At 38.2% G+C, this 23,044-nt stretch overlaps 1 protein-coding gene across 3 annotated transcripts in view; it reads right to left on the bottom strand.

Moving 5' to 3' along the window:
* The window catches only part of AAGAB (alpha and gamma adaptin binding protein), a 54,062-nt gene that overhangs the window by 23,554 nt on the left and 7,464 nt on the right, over nt 1-23,044 (bottom strand). For all 3 annotated transcript variants that reach the window (XM_074392758.1, XM_003929698.4, XM_074392759.1), the window contains exons 2-5: nt 10,009-10,199; nt 9,787-9,883; nt 9,367-9,456; nt 5,568-5,651 (exon numbers count right to left, since the gene is read on the bottom strand). In XM_074392758.1, coding sequence (XP_074248859.1) covers nt 5,568-5,651; nt 9,367-9,456; nt 9,787-9,820 — 208 coding nt within the window. In that variant the 5' untranslated portion in view covers nt 9,821-9,883; nt 10,009-10,199. The remainder of the gene's footprint in view (nt 1-5,567; nt 5,652-9,366; nt 9,457-9,786; nt 9,884-10,008; nt 10,200-23,044) is intronic.

Genomic DNA, 23,044 nt, shown 5'->3' with positions numbered 1-23,044 from the left:
GGAGTGGAACTGTTGGGTCATATGGTAATCCTATGTTTAACTTTTTGAGCAACTACTACAAGCACCATTTTATATTTCCACCACCAGTGTCTAAGGGTTCTAATTTCTCCACATCCCCACAAACATTTGTTACTACCTTTCTGACCCTAGCCATCCTAGTTAAGTGCAAAGTGGTATTTCACTGTTGTGATTTGCATTTTCCTAATGACTAATAATGTTAAGCCTTTTTTTTTTCTTCCAATACTGAACTGGGGTCTCTCGCTCTGTTGCCCAGGCTGGAGTACAGTGGCACAGTCTCAGCTCATCACAGCATTGAACTCTAGGTTTAAGTGATCCTTCCTGCCTCAGCCTCCGCAGTAGCTGGGACTACAGGGGCACGCCACCATGCCTGGCTGATTTTAAAACTTCTTTGTAGAGACAAAGTTCTCACAATGTTGCCCAGCCTGGTCTTGAACGTCTGACCTCAAGCAAGCCTCCTGCCTCAACCTTAAGTGCTGGGATTTCAGGCGTGAGTCACCATCTCCAGCTGACGTTAAGCATCTTTTCATGTTCTTACTGACCATTTGTGTATCTTCTTGCCTATCCAAATTCCTTGCCATTTTATACTGGATTAGCTTTCTTTTTATTATTGAGTCATAAGAGTTCTTTATACATTCAGATATATTTTGCTGATCCTTGTAAGATATGTTTTACAAATATTTTCTCTCATTTTGAGAGTTATCTTTCACTTTCCTGACAGTGTCCTTTGAAGCATCAACATTTTAAATTTTGATGAAGTCCAATTTATGTATTTTTTCTTTGGTTGCTGGGTATTACTAACTTTTAAGAAGAGACTAAAGGAAAAAGTTCTGAATAGATCCCATAACCAAGTAAATTGTTCAGACTTATAATAATCACTCATTAAATCATGAATTCTCATATAGAAAGCACATCCACTTTATCTGAATGGAGGGCAGGAAGGAATGCACTTCATCTCTTAGGCTTTTAATTAACTAGATTTTCAGATTAAATATTTGACCTTTGAATGTTAAATGGCCAAGAAACTGCAAAGAAATAAAACCTGAGTTAGATTTGTGTGTTTTCAGGGCTATTTGTTGCAACAGCTAGATGTTCATAATCCTTACACTAACTGGAATTTTTTTTTTTTTTTTTTTTGAAATTGATCATATTTAAATAATATTTTTAAAAGAGTTTCAAACAAATATTTTCTCTGCAACTGTACAAAACTAGTGGCATGGCATAACCTAAAACATTCTATTATTGCTCAATAAATATTAAATAGAAAATATAATCCCAAATAATCAATTTAGCATTATGTAATTTTCCAGTGTAATAATCCCAAAGAATCAATTGTGATTAATTTTTCCAACCAAAATGACAAAAATTGGTCATTATTAATCACTTGAAAAAGGTAACCAATACCTCTATTACGCTTTTTTACTTTGTCAATCAACTTTTTTATTTAAAAAACTTTTTGGTTTAAAATTGTTAGTGGCAATAGTGTTTAACAATGTGGATGCATTGAAATGCACATTTCAAATGGTAAATCTTATGTACATTTAACCACAATTTTTTTTTTTTTTTTTTTTTTTTTGAGAGGGAGTCTCACTGTGTTGCCCAGGCTGGAGTGCAGTAGCACTATCTTGGCTCACTGCAACCTCCGCCTCCCAGGATCAAGCGATTCCCCTGCCTAGCCTCCTGGGTAGCTGGGATTATGGGTGTTAACCACCACACCCGGCTAATTTTTGTATTTTTCGTAGAGATGGGGTTTCACCATGTTAGTCAGGCTGGTCTCAAACTCCTGACCTTGAGATGCTCCTGCCTCAGCTTCCCAAAGTTCTGGGATTACAGGCGTGAGCCACTGTGCCCAGTCTTAACCACAATTGAAAAAAGAGAGAGGGAAGGAAAATGAGAAAAAAAGAGCAGGAAAAACAGAGACCCCTAAAATAAACCAGTCTGAGCACCTGCTGGCAGACAACACTTGGACATTCAAGAAAAGCAGGTTGAGGAAGGCACAGTTCAACTGGGCACACAGACAGATCCCCAGCAAAGTAGGCTCTACAAACAACATGGAGGTAGACTGCCCTTGAAGAGTAATATGACTGACCATATATCCACAGAGAACTTTGTCTCTAAAGAAAGATGCAGGGCTCTCAAAGGATGTCCTTTACACTTCTTAAGACCTAGATTGCATCAAAATGTCATTCACTGTATCTTAGTATTCAGGGATTCTCTAGAGAGAAGACAGTTAAGTTTCCTTCACACCACATACGACAGGATCCTCTTAAACAGGGAATCAAGCTAATTAATGGCAATATTTTGGTCTTTGGTTAACAGGAAACTAATATACTAGTATTGTCAAAAAAAAAAAAAAAAAAAGAAAGCGATGAAACTTCGGGGCAAAGAACCATGAAAAATCCATAATGTACCTCTGTTTTGCAGTTCTTTTAAGAACACTGTTTAGTATCTAAAACAAGTAAAATGGTATTTTTTCAGAAAATACCTTTGACCATACTTCCAAAGTAATAAAGCGTGTTTAGTTCAGCTTCTCAATTTATAGCCACACGTGTACATTACAAGGCAATAGTTCTTTAATATATGAACTTGGGACACAGATTTTTCAAAAGGTGAAGGAAGCCAAAGAAGATTTTGTGAAAATAGTTCTCATAAATATAACAAGCACAACTGAATATAATTTTATTCTAAACTGATCCAGTTATGCCTTCTTATGGTAAATGCTCAACAAAGATTTGCTGAATAGATGAATGAGAAGGACCAAGTCTTAATTTGAATTTGTTCTGGTAACAGAGAGAGAGCCACATACATGAAAATCTCCTTATTCTGGCTAGTATTAAAAAATCAGAAAATAACAGATGTTGGTGAGGTTGCAGAGGAAAGAGAAGTACTTATAGACTGCTGGTGGGACTGTAAATTAGTTCAGCCACTGTGGAAAGCAGTTTGGAGATTTCTCAAAGAACTTAGAATTACCATTCAACACAGCAATCCCATTACTGAGTATAAACCCAAAGGAATGTAAATCATTCTACTAAAAAGGCACATGAATGTGTAGGTTCATCACAGCATGATTCACAATAGTAAAGACATAGAATCAACCTAGATGCCCAACAACAGTGGACTGGATTTAAAAAAAATGTGGTACACATACACCATGGAATCCTACACGGCCATAAAAACAAAGAAAGTCACGGCCTTTGCAGCAATATGGACAGAGCTGGAGGCCATAATCCTAAGTGAATTAAAAGCAGCAGCAACACAAAAAAATAATACCTCATGTTCCCATGTATAAGTGGGAGCTAAACATTGAATACACATGGAGATAAAAAAGAGGACCAACAGACACTGGGGCTTACCTGAGGGTAGAGAGTAGGAGGGTGAGGGCTGAAAAACTACATGTCAGGTACTATGCTCACTACCTGTGACCTGAGTGACAAAATCATTTGCACACCAAACCCCAGCAACACACAATTTGCCATGTAACAAACTTGCACATGTACTCCTTGAACCTAAAATAAAAGATGGAGAAGGAAAGAAAAAAAATTCCTTAATCTTTCTAGGTCTATCTAGATTGCTTTAGTAATAAAATAGAATCTAGTATCCTTGCAATTCAATGTAACAGACACTTAAGATTCCTCCTAGAAAAAGGAGGAAGGAAGATGGAGAGAGGGGAAGAAATAGGGAGGAAGGAGTACCTCATTATGCCAGAAGGAGCTTCTCTAACGATGACAAGGGTTAGATCAGACCTCAGGAAAGCTAAAGGGTGCCAATCTCACTTGACACTGAAAGGTCTACCAAAAATTGAAGTGAAATATTCTATTTCTATAAAACTAGTCTTCTACTTGACCTTTATTGGGGAAGATGAGGTAAGCTCACTGCAAAATATGATTTTTCTCATTCCCTTCTGCAGTGTCTCATTCAGCACACTTGTTGAGGTAGCCAAGAGCTGTTAAGACAGAAAAACCCCATACAGGTAGCAAGTCTTAAAAGACTATGTTATGGACTGAATTGTATCCCCCACCAAATTCATATGTTGAAGTCCTAACCTCCAGTATCTCAGAATGTGACCCTATTTGGAGACAGGTTGACTGCAGAAATAGTAAGATGAGGTCATACTGCAGTAGGTAGACCCCTACTCGATGTCACTGTTGTGTTTATAAAAGGGGGAAATGGCACACAGGGAAAATACCACTTGAAGGCTGGAGTTATGCTGCCACAAGCTAAGGAACCACGAGAAGTTAGAAGAGAAGCCTGAAACAGACCCTTCCTCAGCACCTTCAAAGGGAGCATAGCCTTGCCAACACCCTGATTTTGGACTTCTGGCTTTCAGAACTATGAGACAATGCATTCATGTTGTTCTATGTCATATGGTTTGTGGTACTTTGTTACCATCACCCTAGGTAACTAATGCAGACCATAAGAGGCCAGTGTGCCCTAGCTTACCCTTTTCAGATTGCACTTCAGATCTAGCCTTCTGCCTCAAAGCCACTGCCACTACACTATACCCAGAACCAGCACCTCACTCTCTGAACTGCTGCAAAAGCACTGGTCTCCCTTACTTCAGACTTTATCTTGACTTTCTTCAACTGCCAAACCTCCCTGCACACCCCCATGACATTAACAAAGATGCCAACTTCTTTCCATCAACCCTTTATTTAAAAATCTCGAGTGACTCACCAATTCTTACAGGAAAAAGCCAAAATTCTCCTGACTGGCATTCAGGCCTCTCTTTAAGCAAGTTCCAAATGTTAGGTGATACTCTCTTAGTAACCCTGGAACATACAACAGTGAAAAACCCTGTCTTCGTCTGTTGCCCAGGTTGATGTGCCATGGCATGACCACAGCTCACTGCAGCCTCAACTTCTTGGGCTCAAGGAATTCTCCCACCTCAGCTTCCCAAGTAGCAGGGACCACAGGCGCATACCACCACAGCCCGCTAGTTTGTAAAATTTCTGCAGAGATGGGTTCTCACCATGTTGCCTAGGCTGGTCAGAACACACAACTATTATTCTCTATGCCGTGCTTCCTTCTCCATTTGCCGCCCTCCCCTTTCAACAGTCCAAATCTTGACCTTGCTGTGAAAACTACTGTCGGGACACATTTTCTCCTTGAAGCTCTCTCTCTATACTTAAGCATAACACCACAGCCATATTTCTGATTCTATGCACTTTACTGCCTGCATCAGTCATGTGTACTCATCACAGGCTGCCTTGCATACCTGGCATTTGAAAAGTACATGTTTGGATTTCACAGCTGGACTAGGAGCTCCTTAATAATAGGGTCTATATCTTACAATTTTGGAGATCCTACTCAAAGACAAAGACAATGCTGGGCCTATTATAGGCAACCTCTAAATTCTTACTGAATTAACTATTAAACGTACATGAAAAATTCCTAGAAATGCTACTTTTGGCTTTTCTATCAATCAGGAATTGAAATTGGAACACATCTACAGATTTCACGTAATACTAATGGTTCCACATATATCTGAATAATTTAAAACTTAAAAGGAACAAGGTGGGAAAAAATGATTTTAGTCCCAGGTTACTTACCATTCTTCATCACTACATTGGACCAAACATTGGCATTCAGGGCTTGGACAATTCGCTTTACTCCTGTAGATTCTGGGAAGTCATCTAATCAGGGAGGGGAAATATATATATTTATATACCACACTGACACATATATACATATACATTCATAAAAATGTCTGCATATATACCCCAAGCTATATTTTCAAATGACTGTGGTTTTGTTATCTTGTTTATTTAGTTGTTAGTCCACATCATATAAGGAAAAAATAAAACAAATACAGAGCTTGGAGCTCGTGGTAAGAATATTCTAGAAAAACTCTTTTCCTCTCTGGCTGTCTGAGGATTGACCACCATCCTGAATGACATGGTAACTGTTCAAACTGGAAAGTTCATGACCAACCAACTACGTCAGAGAAAACAAACGGTCATTGATGACCTTCACCCCGGGAAGGCAACACTACCTAAGACAGAAATTTGGGGAAAAGTAGCCACGATGTACAAGACCACACCAGATGTCATCTTTGTATTTGAATTCAGAACTGATTTTGGTGGTGGCAAGACAACTGACTTTGGAATACTTTATGATTCCTTGGATTGTGCAAATGCAAATGAACACAAACATAGATTTACAAGACATGGCCTGTGTGAGAAGAAAAAGACCTCAAGAAAGCAATGGAAGGAATGCAAGAACAGCATGAAGAAAGACAGGCGGACTGCAAAGGCTAGTGTTAGTGCTGGCAAAAAGCCGAAGGAGTAAAGGTGCCGCAATAATGTTATCTGCAGCCATTGTGAATTTTTTAAATGAGATTAATAAGCTAAAAACTTTCCTGTGGGGAAAAAAAAAGAGTATCTTAGAAACTAAAACAGATAAACATAAAATATAAGGCAGTTATATAATGAAGTTATCCCCACCAATGGAATCTGTTTATATTCTGAAAATATAAGATTCCACTTGTTACACACATTCCTAGCATAGTACTAGAGATAACAATCTATACAAAATGAGTCTCCTGAAGGCAAGAAGAGTCTTCGTATTAATAGCAAGCCATAAAATCATGTAAATGCACTATCCTCTGCCTGAAGCCACAGAATAATAAGTGTTATTTGTGATCAAGAAAGGCAGATTGAGTGAGAAGTGAAATCACTACAAGTGTATGAGACAGGCAAAGGGTCATTACAACAACTCAGTTTAGTTTATTATTAGTATTATCCTATTTCTGGAATTTGACTGACACTACTCAAAATAACAGGGTTGTAATCACATAGTGTACCAAAAAGGTGGTATTCTTAGCCACAACATAAGAACGATGGTGTGAAAATGAAATGGAGTCCTTGCAGATGTTGAGGATTCTAAGGCTGCATCTGCAAAATAATGACAGAAATAGTTCTCATGTGGTTAAAAAAGAAAAGTCTCCTAAGAGTTTACGGAACATGATCTACACAGAACCTGCCTCTAGAGGCCAGCCTTGCCCTGGTGGTTTAACAAGAAGAGCACAGTTAGATGTCAGAATATCTGAATCTGAACCCTGGCTTGGCCACTTATTAGCTATTTGATCAAGGGCAAATCCCTTACCCCATTCTCAAAGACAGTGGAAACAACATCACTCTATGCACATCTCTCCTACAGGAAAGATGCACTGGAAGTGATGATTTACTGGTGTAACCATCCCCCTGCACAGTGAAGGCAGGAATCTTGTCTAACTGAGCTCATATGCCCATTGACTAGCAGAGTGCCTGAAAAACAGCAGGCACTCAGCAACTGTAATGGATTGATGAACCATTTAAAGAATATCAACCTACCAACCTAACAGAAATATAGTGATTAAATTGAAAATACCCTACCAAGGTAAGTTGATCACCACCAATGTTTGGATGAAGACCTAAAAATCATGTTTATCTTAACTGTGAATGACTTACTCCTCAAAAGAATAACTAACATTTTAGATGATATAACCAGGAACCAAAAATATGGTCTGAAATGAAGAGCTAGTACCAATAAGATGAAAATTAATACAAACTACCATAAAGCCCTACATTCATGTTTGAATAATACATGCAAGCAAAAGATGAGGAAATATGGCTTAGGAATAGTTTGTATTTTAAAAGTCCAGGAAGGTTTTCATTACCTTACCTGAAGATGACATATCAAAAAACCCATTTTAAGATTAAGCTAAATTGGGCCAGATGCAGTGGCTCACGCCTGTAATCCCAACACTTTAGGAGGCTGAGGCGGGCAGATCACAAGGTTAGGCGATCAAGACCATCCTGGCTAACACAGTGAAACCCATCTCTAGTAGAAATACAAAAAATTAGCCGGGCATGGTGGCACGTGCCTATAGTCCCAGCTACTCAGGAGGCTGAGGTAGGAGAACTGCTTGAATCTGGGAGGCAGAGGTTGCAGTGAGCTAAGATCACACCACTGCACTCCAGCCTGGGTGACAGAGCGAGGCTCCATCTCAAAAATAAAAAAGATTAAGCTGAATTAATACAAGAACATTATTCAGACAAAGGGCTGTGAGAAACACAATGGTGTGAATGAGCAGAGATTCCAAAATGATGACAGTCAAATACTGACTCGCAAGGACAAGAGAAAGAAAATTCCAGTGCCAGAAATCACACAGGCTCACATACACAAAACAGGGCCTAAGTTTCAGGGGATCTAGAAAAACAAAAAGAAAACGTACTCGCTTATTTTCAACATTCTTTAAAGTAGGCAAGGAGAAAAACCAGACTTTTTATTTCGGTTTTGTTCTCTTCTTCTAGCAGGTTTTATTCTCAAACATAGTATTTTGGAAAAATTGTAAATAAAACCAGAATATAGAAAGATATTTCCTAATTCCTTAAAGAAATACAGGTTTCATGAAATGACTACTTATGTCTTATCTATGTACTTTAATTCACGTTGGTTGCGCCTGCCCAGAATGTCTTTTGGAACAACTGGTATCTTCACAATGCCACCTCTATACAGGTCCTCTCACTAAAAGCCGAGGATTTTTTTCTAACTTCTTCCCCATGGAGCAGCTGACACGTGACAGTTCACAATGCCAACACTATCTCTGCACTTTTAAACACAAATAAGCTCTCCTGTCTCTAAAATACCACACCACCACCATTTCTTCTATATTTATGACATTCCACTTGGGAATTGAATTATCTGTAAGTTTCACCTCTTGTACCAGATTATAATGTTTTGGTGAACGAAAAACCCTCTTATCTTCGTAGATCCCAAAACAGGTGCACTTCAAAGGAGAAAAGATGAGAAAAGAAATGGGGAAGGGAAGTAGAAGAGGGGAAGAAATAGAAGGTCCAGCAATAGCATTGGACAGCAGTTGCAGAGCTACACAGGGTGGAAGTGGGGAGTCAAAAGTGGGTCTATTTTTGGCTTCGAATGTCCCAAAACCATTCAAAGAGATCTGAAATGTCCCCTGGGATTCCTGGGAATTCAGCCTTAGGTTACTATGAATTCAAAATAAGAAACATCAACTTTAACTACCAAGAAGATCTAACCCTCCTTCTTTGGCAGTGAGGAAAGGATAAAGAACTGGGGAAATGACAAAGATTTTAGAGAGCAGCCCTATACCTTTATCCATAAGAAAAACAGACATTTTCAAATGTCCTAAAATAGGTGGTAAAACCAAATACATGAATTATTATACTAAGTGTAAGACTACATCGACGGATTTTGCTTAAATCTTTGAAACAGCTGGGGGAAAAAAAGTTTCTTAAATTTTGCTGTGATTCTTCTTCTCTGAATTAAAATAATCTCTCCTATCTGAATCTAAGTGCCATGTTTCCTACTAATACATAAAACACTTACCATCCTCCTCAGGCAACTCCTCTGGACTAAGTTCTACCAATTCAAAGCCATGTTTGATACACCATTCTTGAGCTTTTTGTCGGTTTACACCTAAAATAATATGCAAAAGAATCTTCATAAGTAAAAAGAAAATAAAACATGACTATTCCTGCAATATTCTTCACAAATCTCAATGTGTTTCCCTTAATGTCAATGTTATTCTAAAGGCATCTAAAATAATAAAATGATTTCTCAGCCTTGAAGTATCCATTCTTTAAAGAAAAAAAGTAAATATTGTAAGATTCCAAAGAAAAATAGCTGAAAATATTTTCATAAAGCAATAAAGTCACATGGAATGTGCTGTCCTAAGTTAAGGAAACAGATGTACTCTGTCTACCAAGGAATGGCAAATGCATGTACTATCCCATCCATATGCCTTACCATCTTCTGACACTCTATCACAGACCAAGATCATCACCTCAGGTAACCATGCTTCTGCCAGTGGAAGCCATGAGGAGACACTATCAAGACCCGATTTCTAGAGGGAACAAAAAATATAAACAAACAAAAACAGAAAAGAGAGAGTAAGATAAAATGTAGGGGGAAAAAAAGAAAGAATGCAGTAATTTATTATTCAAGCCTTCATAGAAAACAAAGTCTTACTTGTGTGCTGTCAAAGTAAACCACAAATGCTTGGACAGATTCTGCAATCTCTGCAGTAATAAGAAATTTGTTTGGTACCACACATAGATTGATGTCCGCTGAATAGTATTTATTATCAATGGTCCAGGGATAGAATCTCACAGCATCATTGGAAGTCACTTCCACAGTAAGATCTTCTGTTCCAAGGATATCTAAAAATAAATGACAAAATTATCAATGTGCATTGGTTTTGTAAAGTGCTGGTACTTTTGCTGTTTCCTTTTATGTGAAGATTTCAAAGGACCCTGCATTTATTAGCTTTAATCCTATCTTCTCTGATCATCTGATTATAAAAGTTATGGTGATATAATTTAAGTCATTGACTTTTTCTCTTTAAGAACACAAAAATCATTGTGAACTAGATTAGACAGCAGTAGAGGAAAAAACAGTCATATAACCAAATATCCAGAAAAAAGCAAGCAGAAGACAAAGAATGACTACAGTATTTATTGTATTGCTTAAGTACTTCATGGGAGATAGATTATAACAATCTTCCAGAGTTTGTAACTATTTTGCACTTATTGCAAACTAAAAGGAAGATAGGATTAAGGCTAAATCATTAATAAAATAGAAGAGCTAAATATATTTCTTATACTGAATGCTTACACATTAATGCAGCTAATGAAATAAAAGAATGGATACTGATAAATGACCCCAATTCTATTTATATTCAGCCCTGCTCACATTCTTTGAAAGCCAACCCAAATTCTTGTTTGACCAAGACAATTCTGCTAAATTTTAAATGTGTAATAGCCAAGCAAATTACTGTAAATATTCTAGATTATAACTAAATCTTTCAGAAATCTATGTGCAGCATATATACACTAGGAAATCCTCATAGTATGAGACAAGTCAATGATGAACAACTAGATAGAGAAGTGGTTATGTACCCATGGAAGCACTCTGCTTCCATTATGTTGTATAATATTTACAACTGAAAGAGAAATTAGAAGTTGTTCTAACCTAAACTCCCATCTCTCACACCCATATCCACAACCTCTACTTTATACAAATGTGGAAAATGACCTTACAGAAGTAAAATGCCATGCCATTAATTGACTAATCAGAAGACTACAAAGAAAAACAGTCACAAACTCCTCATCAATGCATCCTAAGATGAACGTGTAATGAAATGTGCCTCAAACTCATAATTAGCAAGACACTGAAAACTAGAAATTAAATTTTAAATCCCAGAGCTAACATTTTATGTTTGAAAAGCTGCCATCATTTTTGCTCAAGTGGGGAAATTATTTAGTCCAAAAGACTGCTAGGAATTATGTATAAAGTATGTGGGTATATACACACGCATTCTTCATTAGTAAAGTTTCATCACATGGTTAAGAGGAACTAATCTTCTGAAAAATGAAAGGCTGGTCTTTAACAAAAAAATAAATAAATTTACAGTTTTATCTTAGATATAAAGCGTATCATGAAACTAACTTAAAATTTTTTTTCACCAAAACCAGAATTGTTACTCTTAAATTAACAGAATCTCTATGTCAATACTTGAAAATCTGGGTGTATCCCAACTCTTTAAGAAATCAGGTCTTTCTACTTAATTTCTACCTGAAGTCATAATCTTTTACTTAGTGTCAGTCAATTCCATAGCAACCAGCTGCTAGGTCCCTTATGGAACATTAAGTCAATTTCAGGTGGGAAATAGGAGAAACAGGTAAGTTATTAAAATCAAAGACATTGTTTTTATGTAAATGTTTCACAGAAAAACAAAAACTAGATCAGGCTGGGTGCCGTGGCTCATGCCTGTTATCCCAGCACGTTGGGAGGCTGAGGCGGGTGGATCACGAGGTCAAGAGATGGAGACCATCCTGGCCAACACGGTGAAATCCCGTCTCTACTAAAAATACCAAAAATTAGCTGGGCGTGGTAGTGCGTGCCTGTAGTCCCAGCTACTCGAGAGGCTGAGGCAGGAGAATTGCTTGAAACCTGAAGTTGCAGTGAGCCCGGATCGTGCCACTGCACTACAGCCTGGCGATAGAGTGAGACTCTGTCTCAAAAAAAAAAAAACAAACAACAACAACAAAAAAAACTAGATCAAAGTCTACATTGCATTCAAATCTAACCCTCCGAACTTCAAGAAGGTGGCATAGCAACATGTGGCTGTGTTTCTAAGAGCTCAATACTGGCACAACTAACACACATGCCACGATATGCTGATAAATACATATAGAAAGAAACTAAACCAAGGAGAAAAGCAAAAAAATGTATAAACTAATTTTTTAATGGTAAATTTCATTTACGGGTAATTTTTTAAAATAGCAAAATGAGTATTTTTCAAAGGAGGGAGGCACAAAGAACAAAATACATTAATGAATTCGCCTGCTGCTAAGGGGCAAAGTACAAAGGCAGGGGGACTAATATTCCTATCATTGCTACAGTCAGTTCTTGTTATTTCCTAAATTGGTTGTTAAAAACTGGCATCAAAAAAACTGGGGTTATGCTTTCTTTGCTCTTCAACACGAGAAATATACAGTCAATTAAAATGGCATCACTAACTGCAATTTAAAATTACTAACTGCCATTTAAAATATTTAGATCCATTAATGATGGCTCATTTTATTAATGTTAAGAACACAAAAGAACATACCAATGTTTGTTACTCGAAGTGCTTACAATTTCAATTTTATACTTTCATTTTCAAATGATTAAGATACTTATTTAACGTGGATAAGAGTTTTTCTCTTTTCTCCAAACCTAGATAGGCAAGGAACCAGTAAGTTGGGTATATGATTTTCACATTTCAGTGTTTCAGGAGCTAGTGGACTTTGGTTTTTGTTTTATTCTCTGTGCTGCCTAAAACAAGTTGATAGCTCAATTTACTTATCAGTTTTATTAATTTTTTTTTTGGTAACATTTTATGTGTAATCCGATACTTTCTTCAAGGCTGCATATGGATTTCATTATCACATCTGTGCCATATTAGAACTAGGGATAGAATAGTGAATACTGTCTCATTCTAATTCTTATGATCAATATCATAATGTAGAGTTTAATTTTAAAAATATGTCTACACTGAATATAGCTTTCTTCCCTCATGTTTTCTATTTGATTTCCAAATACTTAACAAGTTTTTTTTTTTTTTTTTTTTTTTTTTCAAATTAAAACAAAATCATTCAAATTGTGCACATGGCTAAAGGTTTCTGGAGATCAGCTAATATAATTCACTAATTTTCAGATGAGAAAACTGAGGCCCAGGAAAAAAAGGAGTCACTTGCCTAATAGGAGCAGAGGCTAAAACTGGATTCAAGTCACCAACATTCTTTTCTACTACACCGTGATGTTACAATGGATCCCACTTGAGTCTCTAATAGTCAGATGCCAAAACCAACCTATGGACCTAAAGTATCCTCTGTCCTTTCAGAAACGTTCCTGAGTGTAACCTGGGGGGCGGGGGGTGGAGAAGAGAGAAAGAGAGAGAGAGAGAGAGAGAGAGAGAGACAGAGAGAGAGAGAGAGAGAGAGAGAGAGAGAGAGAGAGAGAGTGTGTGTGTGTGTGTGTGTGTGTGTGTGTGTGTGTGTTTTGCCAGACTTACTAGAAAAACGTGCAGTGGGCTCACTTCTTTGTCCTTCACTAAATTATTATGTCGTAGACTCTGATATGCACAAAGAAAATCAAGAGCAGCTTTCTCCTCCTCCTGGTGGATGCCAGCCTGTCTCATCCACACTGTTGGCAGCCACCTGGTGGAGCTGTAATACATCATTTTTTAAGAGACAAACACTAGGTGATTACTTGCCAGGTCTGTTACTATAAACTCCATTTCACAGCATAAAATAGTTAATTTGCAGTGCTTTTACAATAGAAGTCAGATGCCAATCCAGTTCTAGTAGCAAGCATAAACCTTTCTTTCGGTGTTAAGTGCAAGCATAAACCTCTATTCCTACTTGAGAAACTTTTTACAAAGCCATCAATTCTCCAATAACTCCCATTTACTTTCTCATATCCTTGGTCAACTTATCTTCCCTATAATCCCATATGGTAAATTACAGAAAGGAAAGATTCAAGAGCTTTGAAGGAAGCTAGGTGCCAAGACATTTCAGTTCAGTAACCCAACATCTTCCTCTTTTTATTCAGCTTTCTCCTGTTCCCTGTCTATCCTAATAATGATCCTTCCCTCAGAGAAAGTACAAATGTGGTAAGAAATCAAATGAAAGAAAAGAGGCAGCTAGCTTTCCATAGTTCAGAATCAGTAAGAACTGATCCTCTTTTTAGCATGAATTAGAAGGCAAATTGAAGTTCAAGGTGAATTCCCCAAACACCACAGTATCTCTTCTCCTACACACACACACACACACACACACACACACAAATTTTACATATATAAACATGCACACACATAACCCTTACCTTATGCCCTCACCTATCCACCTCAGCCAAAAACGACAAATGCTTTCTACACTAGGCATGTTGATAGTGTTGTGGATTTTTTGTGTCTCCTTCAGTAGGATAATTAAGTACACTTTTAATATCAGTAGTACTAATGTGCACTTAACCAATCATGACATTCTTTGTGAATCAAAGTTGTCCAGTGGTTAAATCATGTTTTCTATGCCTTGAGGGAAGTGACACCTGCCACCTCAATTTAAGATGATCCCTCTGGACACCAGCACTCTTCTTAAAATGCAAAGTTGGTTTTATTCTTTCTCATAAACTGAAACTGCCTTTACAGCCAGGCATCATAACCTCTCACCCCAGATATGAGTGTCTTTCATGGGATCCACTCTTCTGGAGGCCCAGTGGTCTTCTTTCTTCCCTTTGTGAAACCAGTTGCTAATGAGAAGGGAGAAGGGCATGGAGAATACGGTCAGCACAGACCTGGCTCTCTGCAAGGCCTTGGGCAGATTAACCTCTCTGTGTCTCATTTCCTCCCCTGCAAATGGGGATGAGAACACGCCTCAAAAGGTTTAAATGAATTAAATGAAATTATGTCTAAGAAACTACAAGCACTGGGCACAGAGTAGGCCCTTAGTAAATGTTCATTTCCTTCATTCCAACTCACTTTTCTTCGCATTTGTCACAGCACTCCTGACTAGACGTAGGTTAGAGATGCACTGAGGACAGTAAGAAATGTTACACTCAGGAAATAACCATCTCCTTAAAGCTGCTCTGGCCTTGCCCTTCTACCCCAGACCACCCCCTAAAATAAACTTGAAATTTTTCTTTTCCACTGCTAAGGCCTATGCTGAGACAGAAGAGAAGGCAATTAGGAAAATTATAGGACGCAGCAGAGTCTGACGTCAGCTGAAAGGAAAAGTAGCCATTATGAAAGAAAAAAAAAACAAGTAAAATGTGACTTGGGAAAAATACAAAACCTAGAGTTTTCATTAACCAGCAAAGCAAAAGAGACTTTTAAAAAATACATTAGATTCATACAGTTGCAACCGATTACAATTTCTTAGCCACAACTTCATGAGACTGTCACACAAGGTGAGTGCTGCTGTCAAATATTTTGTAGCAGTTGTGAAGAGGTTAGTCCCTAAATATTGAAAGTAGATTATACTGCTCCAGCGCAATGGGCCTTTAGCGTGGTAGTATTTAAAGGTTAAAACTGTGCAACACTAGAGTTGGGACTTTACAGACAAGTGTCAGGAAACTCGTATTTAAGATTCTGTATAATTATACCCCAGACTCCTGGTGCAAGTATATGCAGGATTTGTTGCAGTCTATATGACAGGTCAGGCGATGGTGTACTATTTACTGACTTGCTGAGGAAAGAGTAACTGGATTGAGTTAAAGCAACACACTGCTTTAGCAATAGTACAGAGATTCTGGGTTGCTTACAACACTTAATTACCTGTCCCTGATACACCCCTTTTCTCTGCTTAAACTCAAAATTCCCATTTCGACATGCCTTTAAGCTTTTTATATCACAGCGGAAAGATTTTAAAGCCGGAGCAGAGGAAATCCAACCCAGTCCTCCTCTTTTTCCTCAAGTTTACTTTCTCCCGTTAGTCATCTGGAATTGGTCACCACAGCTTCATCTTAAAATAATTGGGTTAAGTGGGGGGTGGGGGAGGGAATGGTGTCTGCTTTGCCTTTAGAAGACCTTACAATGCAGTCAGAGACAAACACACACAAGAACATAAAGAAGCCATCAGGAAAGGGAGGGAGAACATGGAGAAGGGTTTTACAAAGATCAGGCAGGAAACATCAGCCTCTAAGTTTTATGGGCTGCATGCAAAGACCACTTTGTCAATCCTAGTGGCACAGAGGATGGACAATTCTTACCCATATTTTAGAGGTGTTCGACACTTCCCTGAATTACATTACCAGTTCTAAATACACCCCTAAAGCGGTGGTTCTCTATGAGGATGTGATTCTCCCCAATCCTGCTAAGGGTACATAGGTCAACACCTGGAGACATTTTTGGTCATCACAACAGTGGGAGGCTACTATGATCTAGTGAGTAGAGGTCAAAGATACTGCTGAACATCCATCCTACAATGCACAAGACATCCCCACAAGACAAGAAATTATCTGGCCCAAAAGGTCAACAGTGCCAAAGCTGAGATAATCTAAAGCAAAGAAACCTTGTGGAATTTACTTAGCTGTATTCATGAAACAAAATAAAACTTCTGGAATGCAAAATTGGTTTTATTCTTTCTTGAAGAGCTGAAATTAGTCATTACAGCCAGGCATCGCAATATTCTAACCCAGATAAAAAATATCTTCTATTTATATCTAATAAAATCTATCTCTGATAAAGTCTATCTCAAGAGTCTTCTTTGATTATTAACTGTAAAAATTATTTGGCAATTATCCTTACAAGCTTTGAAAATAATCTATGAATGGTAGATTTCTAGACGAATTCATAAGCCTAAACAGGACAATTACAAGATAAAAATGATTTTTGGGCTGGGCATGGTGGCTCACGCATGTAATCCCAGCACTCTGGGAGACCAAGGCGTGCACATCGCAAGGCCAGGAGTTTGAGACCAGCCTGGCCAACAGATTGAAACCCCATCTCTACTAAAAATACAAAAATTAGCCAGGCATGGTAGCATGCGCTTGTAGTCCCAACTGCTCGGGAGGCTGAGGCAGGAGAATCACTTGAACCTGGGAGGCAGTGGTTGTGGTGAGCTGAGATTACACCATTGCACTCCAGCCTGAGCAACAGAGTTAAGACTCCATTTCAAAAAAAAAATCATATTCAAGCGGTAATTCTTCATAAACAAATAAGCATCAAGTAATAAAACCTTACAAGAAATGTCAATTTTTCATAAACAAATCAGCATCAAGTAATAAAATCTTATGAGAAATGCTCAGGATGCCAACATCTGCAGTAGATGCTTATTTACTCTTAAAAAATAAGACAAAAAAGTTTAGGGTAAGATGAAATTTCCAAAACACAGCAAGTTTAATGAATAATGAAGAACATTCATTCTGTAGCCCCTGTACTCAAATATTGAAAATAAGTCTGATCCATTAGAAAATGTCAGAAACTTAACAGATCCAGTGTCCCAGCATCCAAAAGGTCCCTCTAAAAGGGTAAAATCATTATTGGGCAACAAATGGTCACAAATCATGGAAAACAAAACACTAATAAATAAGGCATTACTGAAAGTAAAAACTGTGTTTCAAGACACCACCAGGAAAACCAAACCCAAGCTACAAAATAGAAGAAAATGTTCGCAAATTATATGTCAAAAAGGGACTTGTAAGCAGAATGTGTAAAGAACTTTTTCATTAATAAGAAGACAAAAAAAAAAAAAAAATTAAAAGCAGAAAAAAAAAAGGGCCAGGCACGGTGGCTCACATCTGTAATCCCAGCATTCTGAGAGGCTGAAGTGGGCAGATTGCATGAGTCCAGGAATTCAAGACCAAGCTGCCCAACATGGTGAAACCCCATCTCTATCAAAAATATAAAAAATTAGCCAGGCAGGGTGGCACGCATCTGTCATGCCAGCTTCTTGGGAGGCTGACACAAGAACTGCTTTAACCCCAGAGGCAGAGGCTGCAGTGAGCCGAGATCACACCACTGCACTCCAGCCTGGGCAAAAAAGCGAGACTCCATCTTAAAAAAATAAAATAGTTAAAAAAGAAAAAAGTGGGCAAAACAGATTTGAATAGACATTTCGCCAAAGAATACATTAAAATGGACTACATGCACATGAAAAGATTCTCAACATCATGAGTTATTAAGGAAATGCAAATCACAACCACAATGAGATACTACTTCACATCCATTAGAATGACTATAACAAAAATACAGACAATAACAAGTATTGCCAAAGATATGGAGAAATTAGAATCCTCATTCACTGCTGATGGGAATATAAAATGCTGCAGCCACTCTGGAAGAAAACAGTTTGGCAGCTTCTTAAAATATTAAATATAAATTTACCATATGACCCAGCAATTCCACTCCTAGGCATCTACCCAAGAGAAAAGAAAACAGATGTCCACATGAAAACTTGAACAAGTATGTTCATAACAACATTATTCACAATAGCCAAAAAGTGGAAACAATCCAAATGTCCATCAACTGATGAATGGATAAACAAAATGTGGTATATCCATACAATGGAATATGAAGTACATGTTACAATATAGATGAACTTCAAAAACATTATGCTACATGAAAGAAGCTAGACACAAGACCACATATTATGATTCCATTCATATAAAATGTGCAGAAAAGGCAAATCTATGAAGACAAAAAGTACATTAGTGGTTGTGTGGAGCTGAGGAGTGACCGCAAATAGTCACAAAGATTTTTCCAGGATGATGGAAATGTTCTACAATCAGACTGTAATGATGGTTGCACAAATCTGTAAATATATTTTAAAAAATTATACAATTAAAACAGGGAGATTTTATACCATTTTAATTATATTCCAAAAAGCTGCTGAGAAACACAGAAACCGGGAGATAAAGACCCCAATATTAACTAGGTAGGTGATTGAGACACATAATGTTTTAGGTGCTTAGAACAGTGGATGGCATATGTGAACACATCTGGTCAGTATTTGTGGAATGAAGTTAACTTTTTAAAGTCAGATAACTAAAAAAAAAAAAAAGGATAGAATTCAGTACTCAATCCACAGATTCTTTTTTTTCCACAAATTCTGTAAAACCCCAGAAAAATTCAGACAGAATAGCCACCCTGTTACATCACGATCAGAGTGCTATTTACTACCAAATGATCAAACATTTTCCTGATCTGAGCAGGCTGGAGTTTGTTCCAAAAGCAGTGATACTTTTTTCCACTTCTGTGTCAAACCAGCCATCAGATCTGTATGGAAAATCAAACTCTAAATAGGCTTTTGTTACTGAACCTAAAACAACATAAAGCCTCTTTAATAGTTTCACAACAGGCCAGGCGCGCTGGCTCACACCTGTAACCCCAGCAGTTTGGGAAGCCAAGGTGAGTCGGTTAACTGACTTCAGGAGTTCAAGACCAACCTGGGCAACACGGCAAAACCCCTTCTCTACAAATAATACAAATATTAGCCAGGTACAGTGCCATGCGCCTGTAGTCCCAGCTACCTGGGGTGGGGAGGGGACTGAGGCAGGAGAAACACTCGAGCCTGGGAGCGAAGATCACGCCGCTGCACTCCAGCCTGGGCGACAGAGCAAGATCCTGTCTCAAAAAAAAAAAAAAAAAAAAACATGAAAAATCAGTTTCACAACTCTCCAGGTCCAGCTTAACCTATGTCAATATTGTTTCCTGAATAAGTAATTATTAGAGATGTACTTGTGTTATCTGTGTGTACTGGCTCCAACATAAATACAATGTCCAAATTACCATTTCTGCCAGATAAATTTAAAATAATTTTCGTACCTTAACCTTAAAAAAATGATTTTATATCAGATTGCATTATTTGTTCGAGTGTCATTATTTGCTGAGGAATTACGCGGACATATTCCATGAGGTAAAATGTAGCAAGCTGTTTAAACGAAATGACCACCACATTACTTTCTAGAGTTTTTAATCTTTTGCCATACAAAAACAAACCAGTTAAGACGGTCCAAAAATAAAGGTCCGATTCTCACCATGCCCAGAACCCTCCAGGATGATACAATATTCTCTGCATCATAAGTGGTTTTGTACAATTTGGGCTGATGTGTAATACTGTTCCACTGGTATTTCTCCTCCTACTCTCCACCAGCCCCTCATTTATGGGTATGCCATTTAATGAAAGGACACCTTATAATCCTTTCACTCATCAGGAATATCCAAAAGACTAGTCTAAAACCTCACATGAAAAGTCAAATTCTTTACTCCACAAGGAAACAAACTGCACAATAGAGGCATTTTCATTTATTAACTTATCACTTTACCTACTAAGGTTCCAACTACCGTGAAAGAATAAAATAATTGTAAACTGATTTTGAGAGCCATAGAAGTTTTCATTTTAATAGTAAAATTGTCTACTGCAATTCCTCCTACTTCTACCTGCACTTTGGATACAGTCTAGTTGCTAAGAAGTAAGAAGTTAACCATATTTTACACGTTTAGAATTAAATCTTGGCTCCCCAGCTTTTAGGAACTGAACAACTTTGGGAAACCATGGCTTTACTGAGCTTTATAATTTCACATACATACATACATACATACATACTGGAATGTAACGTGGACTGTTTTTTAAGTCCATTTGGGTCTGGAGACAACATGAACATTTAAGCTTATCTTCCCCCTTAGATTGATGACAACCTCCCTCTTTTAATAAACATAAAAATCAGTCCTCCTTTTAGTGTTGGTTGAAAAAGTATAAATATATTAAGTATCACAGCTAAAAACAATCAGTTCCCTCACCTCAATCAGTTGAAATCACTGCCCTCATCTGACCATCTACTCAATCACTCTGTGATGACAACTCTAGACCCTTGTGGTAGATCTTGCTGGCCCAATCTTCCATTCTTTGAAGAAATTAAAGACTTGGAAATATACAATCAAAGGCAGAGTCCTCTTACCACAACAAAATAAGTAACTTTTCTAAGCAAAAATTATTTATTCCCAGAGTAAACCAAAGGGTGCACTCAGACTACCTCAAGAAGCTACAGAAAAATGCACATTGGAAGACTCAAGCCTTTATCCCCATTCTCTTCCTAGGCAATGGTGTCAAAGCAGCACAAGCCTCTACCTTTGAAATTACAATGTTCTCTTCAGTAAATTATTTCAAGATACTTTGGAAAGTATAGAAGGAGTCTAACAGACCTAGAAACAAACTATCAACCTTGCAGGAGAATGCATGTTTTTCAAATAAGCAATGCCATGCATATGGCTGGCTTTCTGTGTAATTCTCCAAAGCCTAGTTTACCAGCTAAATAATTGAGCTTTCTGGTTCTGGACTTTCAGAAACCTGAGGACCAGAGGGTTGTTTCTATGGGTAAACGCATCTGAATTTCAAACACAAAAAGTTAAATTTTCTATTCCACAAGTTATCCACTGCAACCTTAAAGCAAGGCTTGATTCCTAAGTTTGCAAAAAACAAAATACAAAGAAAAAAAATCAAGAAGCATTACATAAATCTTGCATAAAAATAAATAATATAACAACACAGAATCTTTTTTTCTGTTTTGTTTTTGAGACGGAGTTTCACTCTTGTTCCCCAGGCTGGAGTGTAATGGCGTGATCTCGGCTCACCGCAACCTCCGCCTCCTGGGTTCAGGCAATTCTCCTGCCTCAGCCTCCCGAGTAGCTGGGATTACAGGCACGCGCCACCATGCCCAGCTAATATTTTGTATTTTTAGTAGAGACGGGGTTTCACCATGTGGACCAGGATGGTCTCGATCTTTTGACCTTGTGATCCACCCGCCTCGGCCTCCCAAAGTGCTGGGATTACAGGCTTGAGCCACCGCACCCGGCCTTTTTTTTTTTTTTTTTTTTTGAGAAAGGGTCTCACTCTGTCACTCAGGCTGGAGTGCAGTGGCATGATCTCAGCTTACTACAACCTCCACCTCCCGGGATCAATCAATTCTCCTGCCTCAGCCTCCAGAGTACCTGGGATTACAGGCACCCACCACCATGCCTGGCTGATTTTTGTATTTTTAGTAGAGACAGGGTTTCAAATGTTGGCCAGGCTGCTCTGGAATTCCTGACCTCGGGTGATCCACCTTCCTCAGCCTTTCAAAGTGCTGGGATTACAGGCGTGAGCCAACACCTGACCAATAACACAGAATTTTACATCTAGAAGAGATGTTATGTTAGAGATGATCTCAAACAACCCTTTACTTTTAATGTTAATCCTGTACAGTGAGAATCACCAATACATGTCTGAGTTCAATCAACTGAGAAAATAAAAATCGGGACATTGTTAGACTACCTATCAGGTATACAGAATGCTCTTTTTTTTTTTTTTGAGACAGAGTCTCGCTCTGTCATCCAGGCTGGAGTGCAGTGGTGCAATCTTGGCTCACTGCAACCTCCTCCTCCCGAGTTCAAGCAATTCCCTGCCTCAGCCTTCACAGTAGCTGGGATTACAGGTGTGCACTACCATGCCCAGCTAATTTTTTTGTATTTTAGCGAAGACGGTATTTCACCATCTTGGCCAGGCTGGTCTTGCACTCGTGACCTCGTGATCCTCCCGTCTCGGCTTCCCAAAGTGCTAGGATTACAGGTGTGAGACTTTTTGTTTTTTTTTAGACAGAGTCTTACTCTGTCATTAAGCTGGAGTGCAGTGGCGTGATCTCAGCTCACTGCAACCTCCACCTCCCAAGTTCAAGCAATTCCCCTGCTTCAGCCTCCTAAGTAGCTGGGACTATAGGCATGTGCCAGCATGCCCAGCTAATTTTTTGTATTGTAATAGAGATGGGGTTTTATCATGTTGGCCAGGATGGTCTGGATCTCCTGATCTTGTGATCCACTTGCCTCGTCCTCCCAAAGTGCCAGGATTATAGGCATGAGCCACCGTGCCCAGTTATAACACTTTTTAATATATATTTAATATAATACACATATTAAATAATGCTCCATTTAATATAGATCCTATGGGCAACAGAGGATCTATAAGGCAACGATTTTTTCCCCTCCATTCAG

This window comes from Saimiri boliviensis, chromosome 2, assembly GCF_048565385.1.
Source record: "Saimiri boliviensis isolate mSaiBol1 chromosome 2, mSaiBol1.pri, whole genome shotgun sequence".
NCBI lineage: Eukaryota > Metazoa > Chordata > Mammalia > Primates > Cebidae > Saimiri > Saimiri boliviensis.
This window is presented reverse-complemented; position numbering and strand designations above follow the sequence as displayed.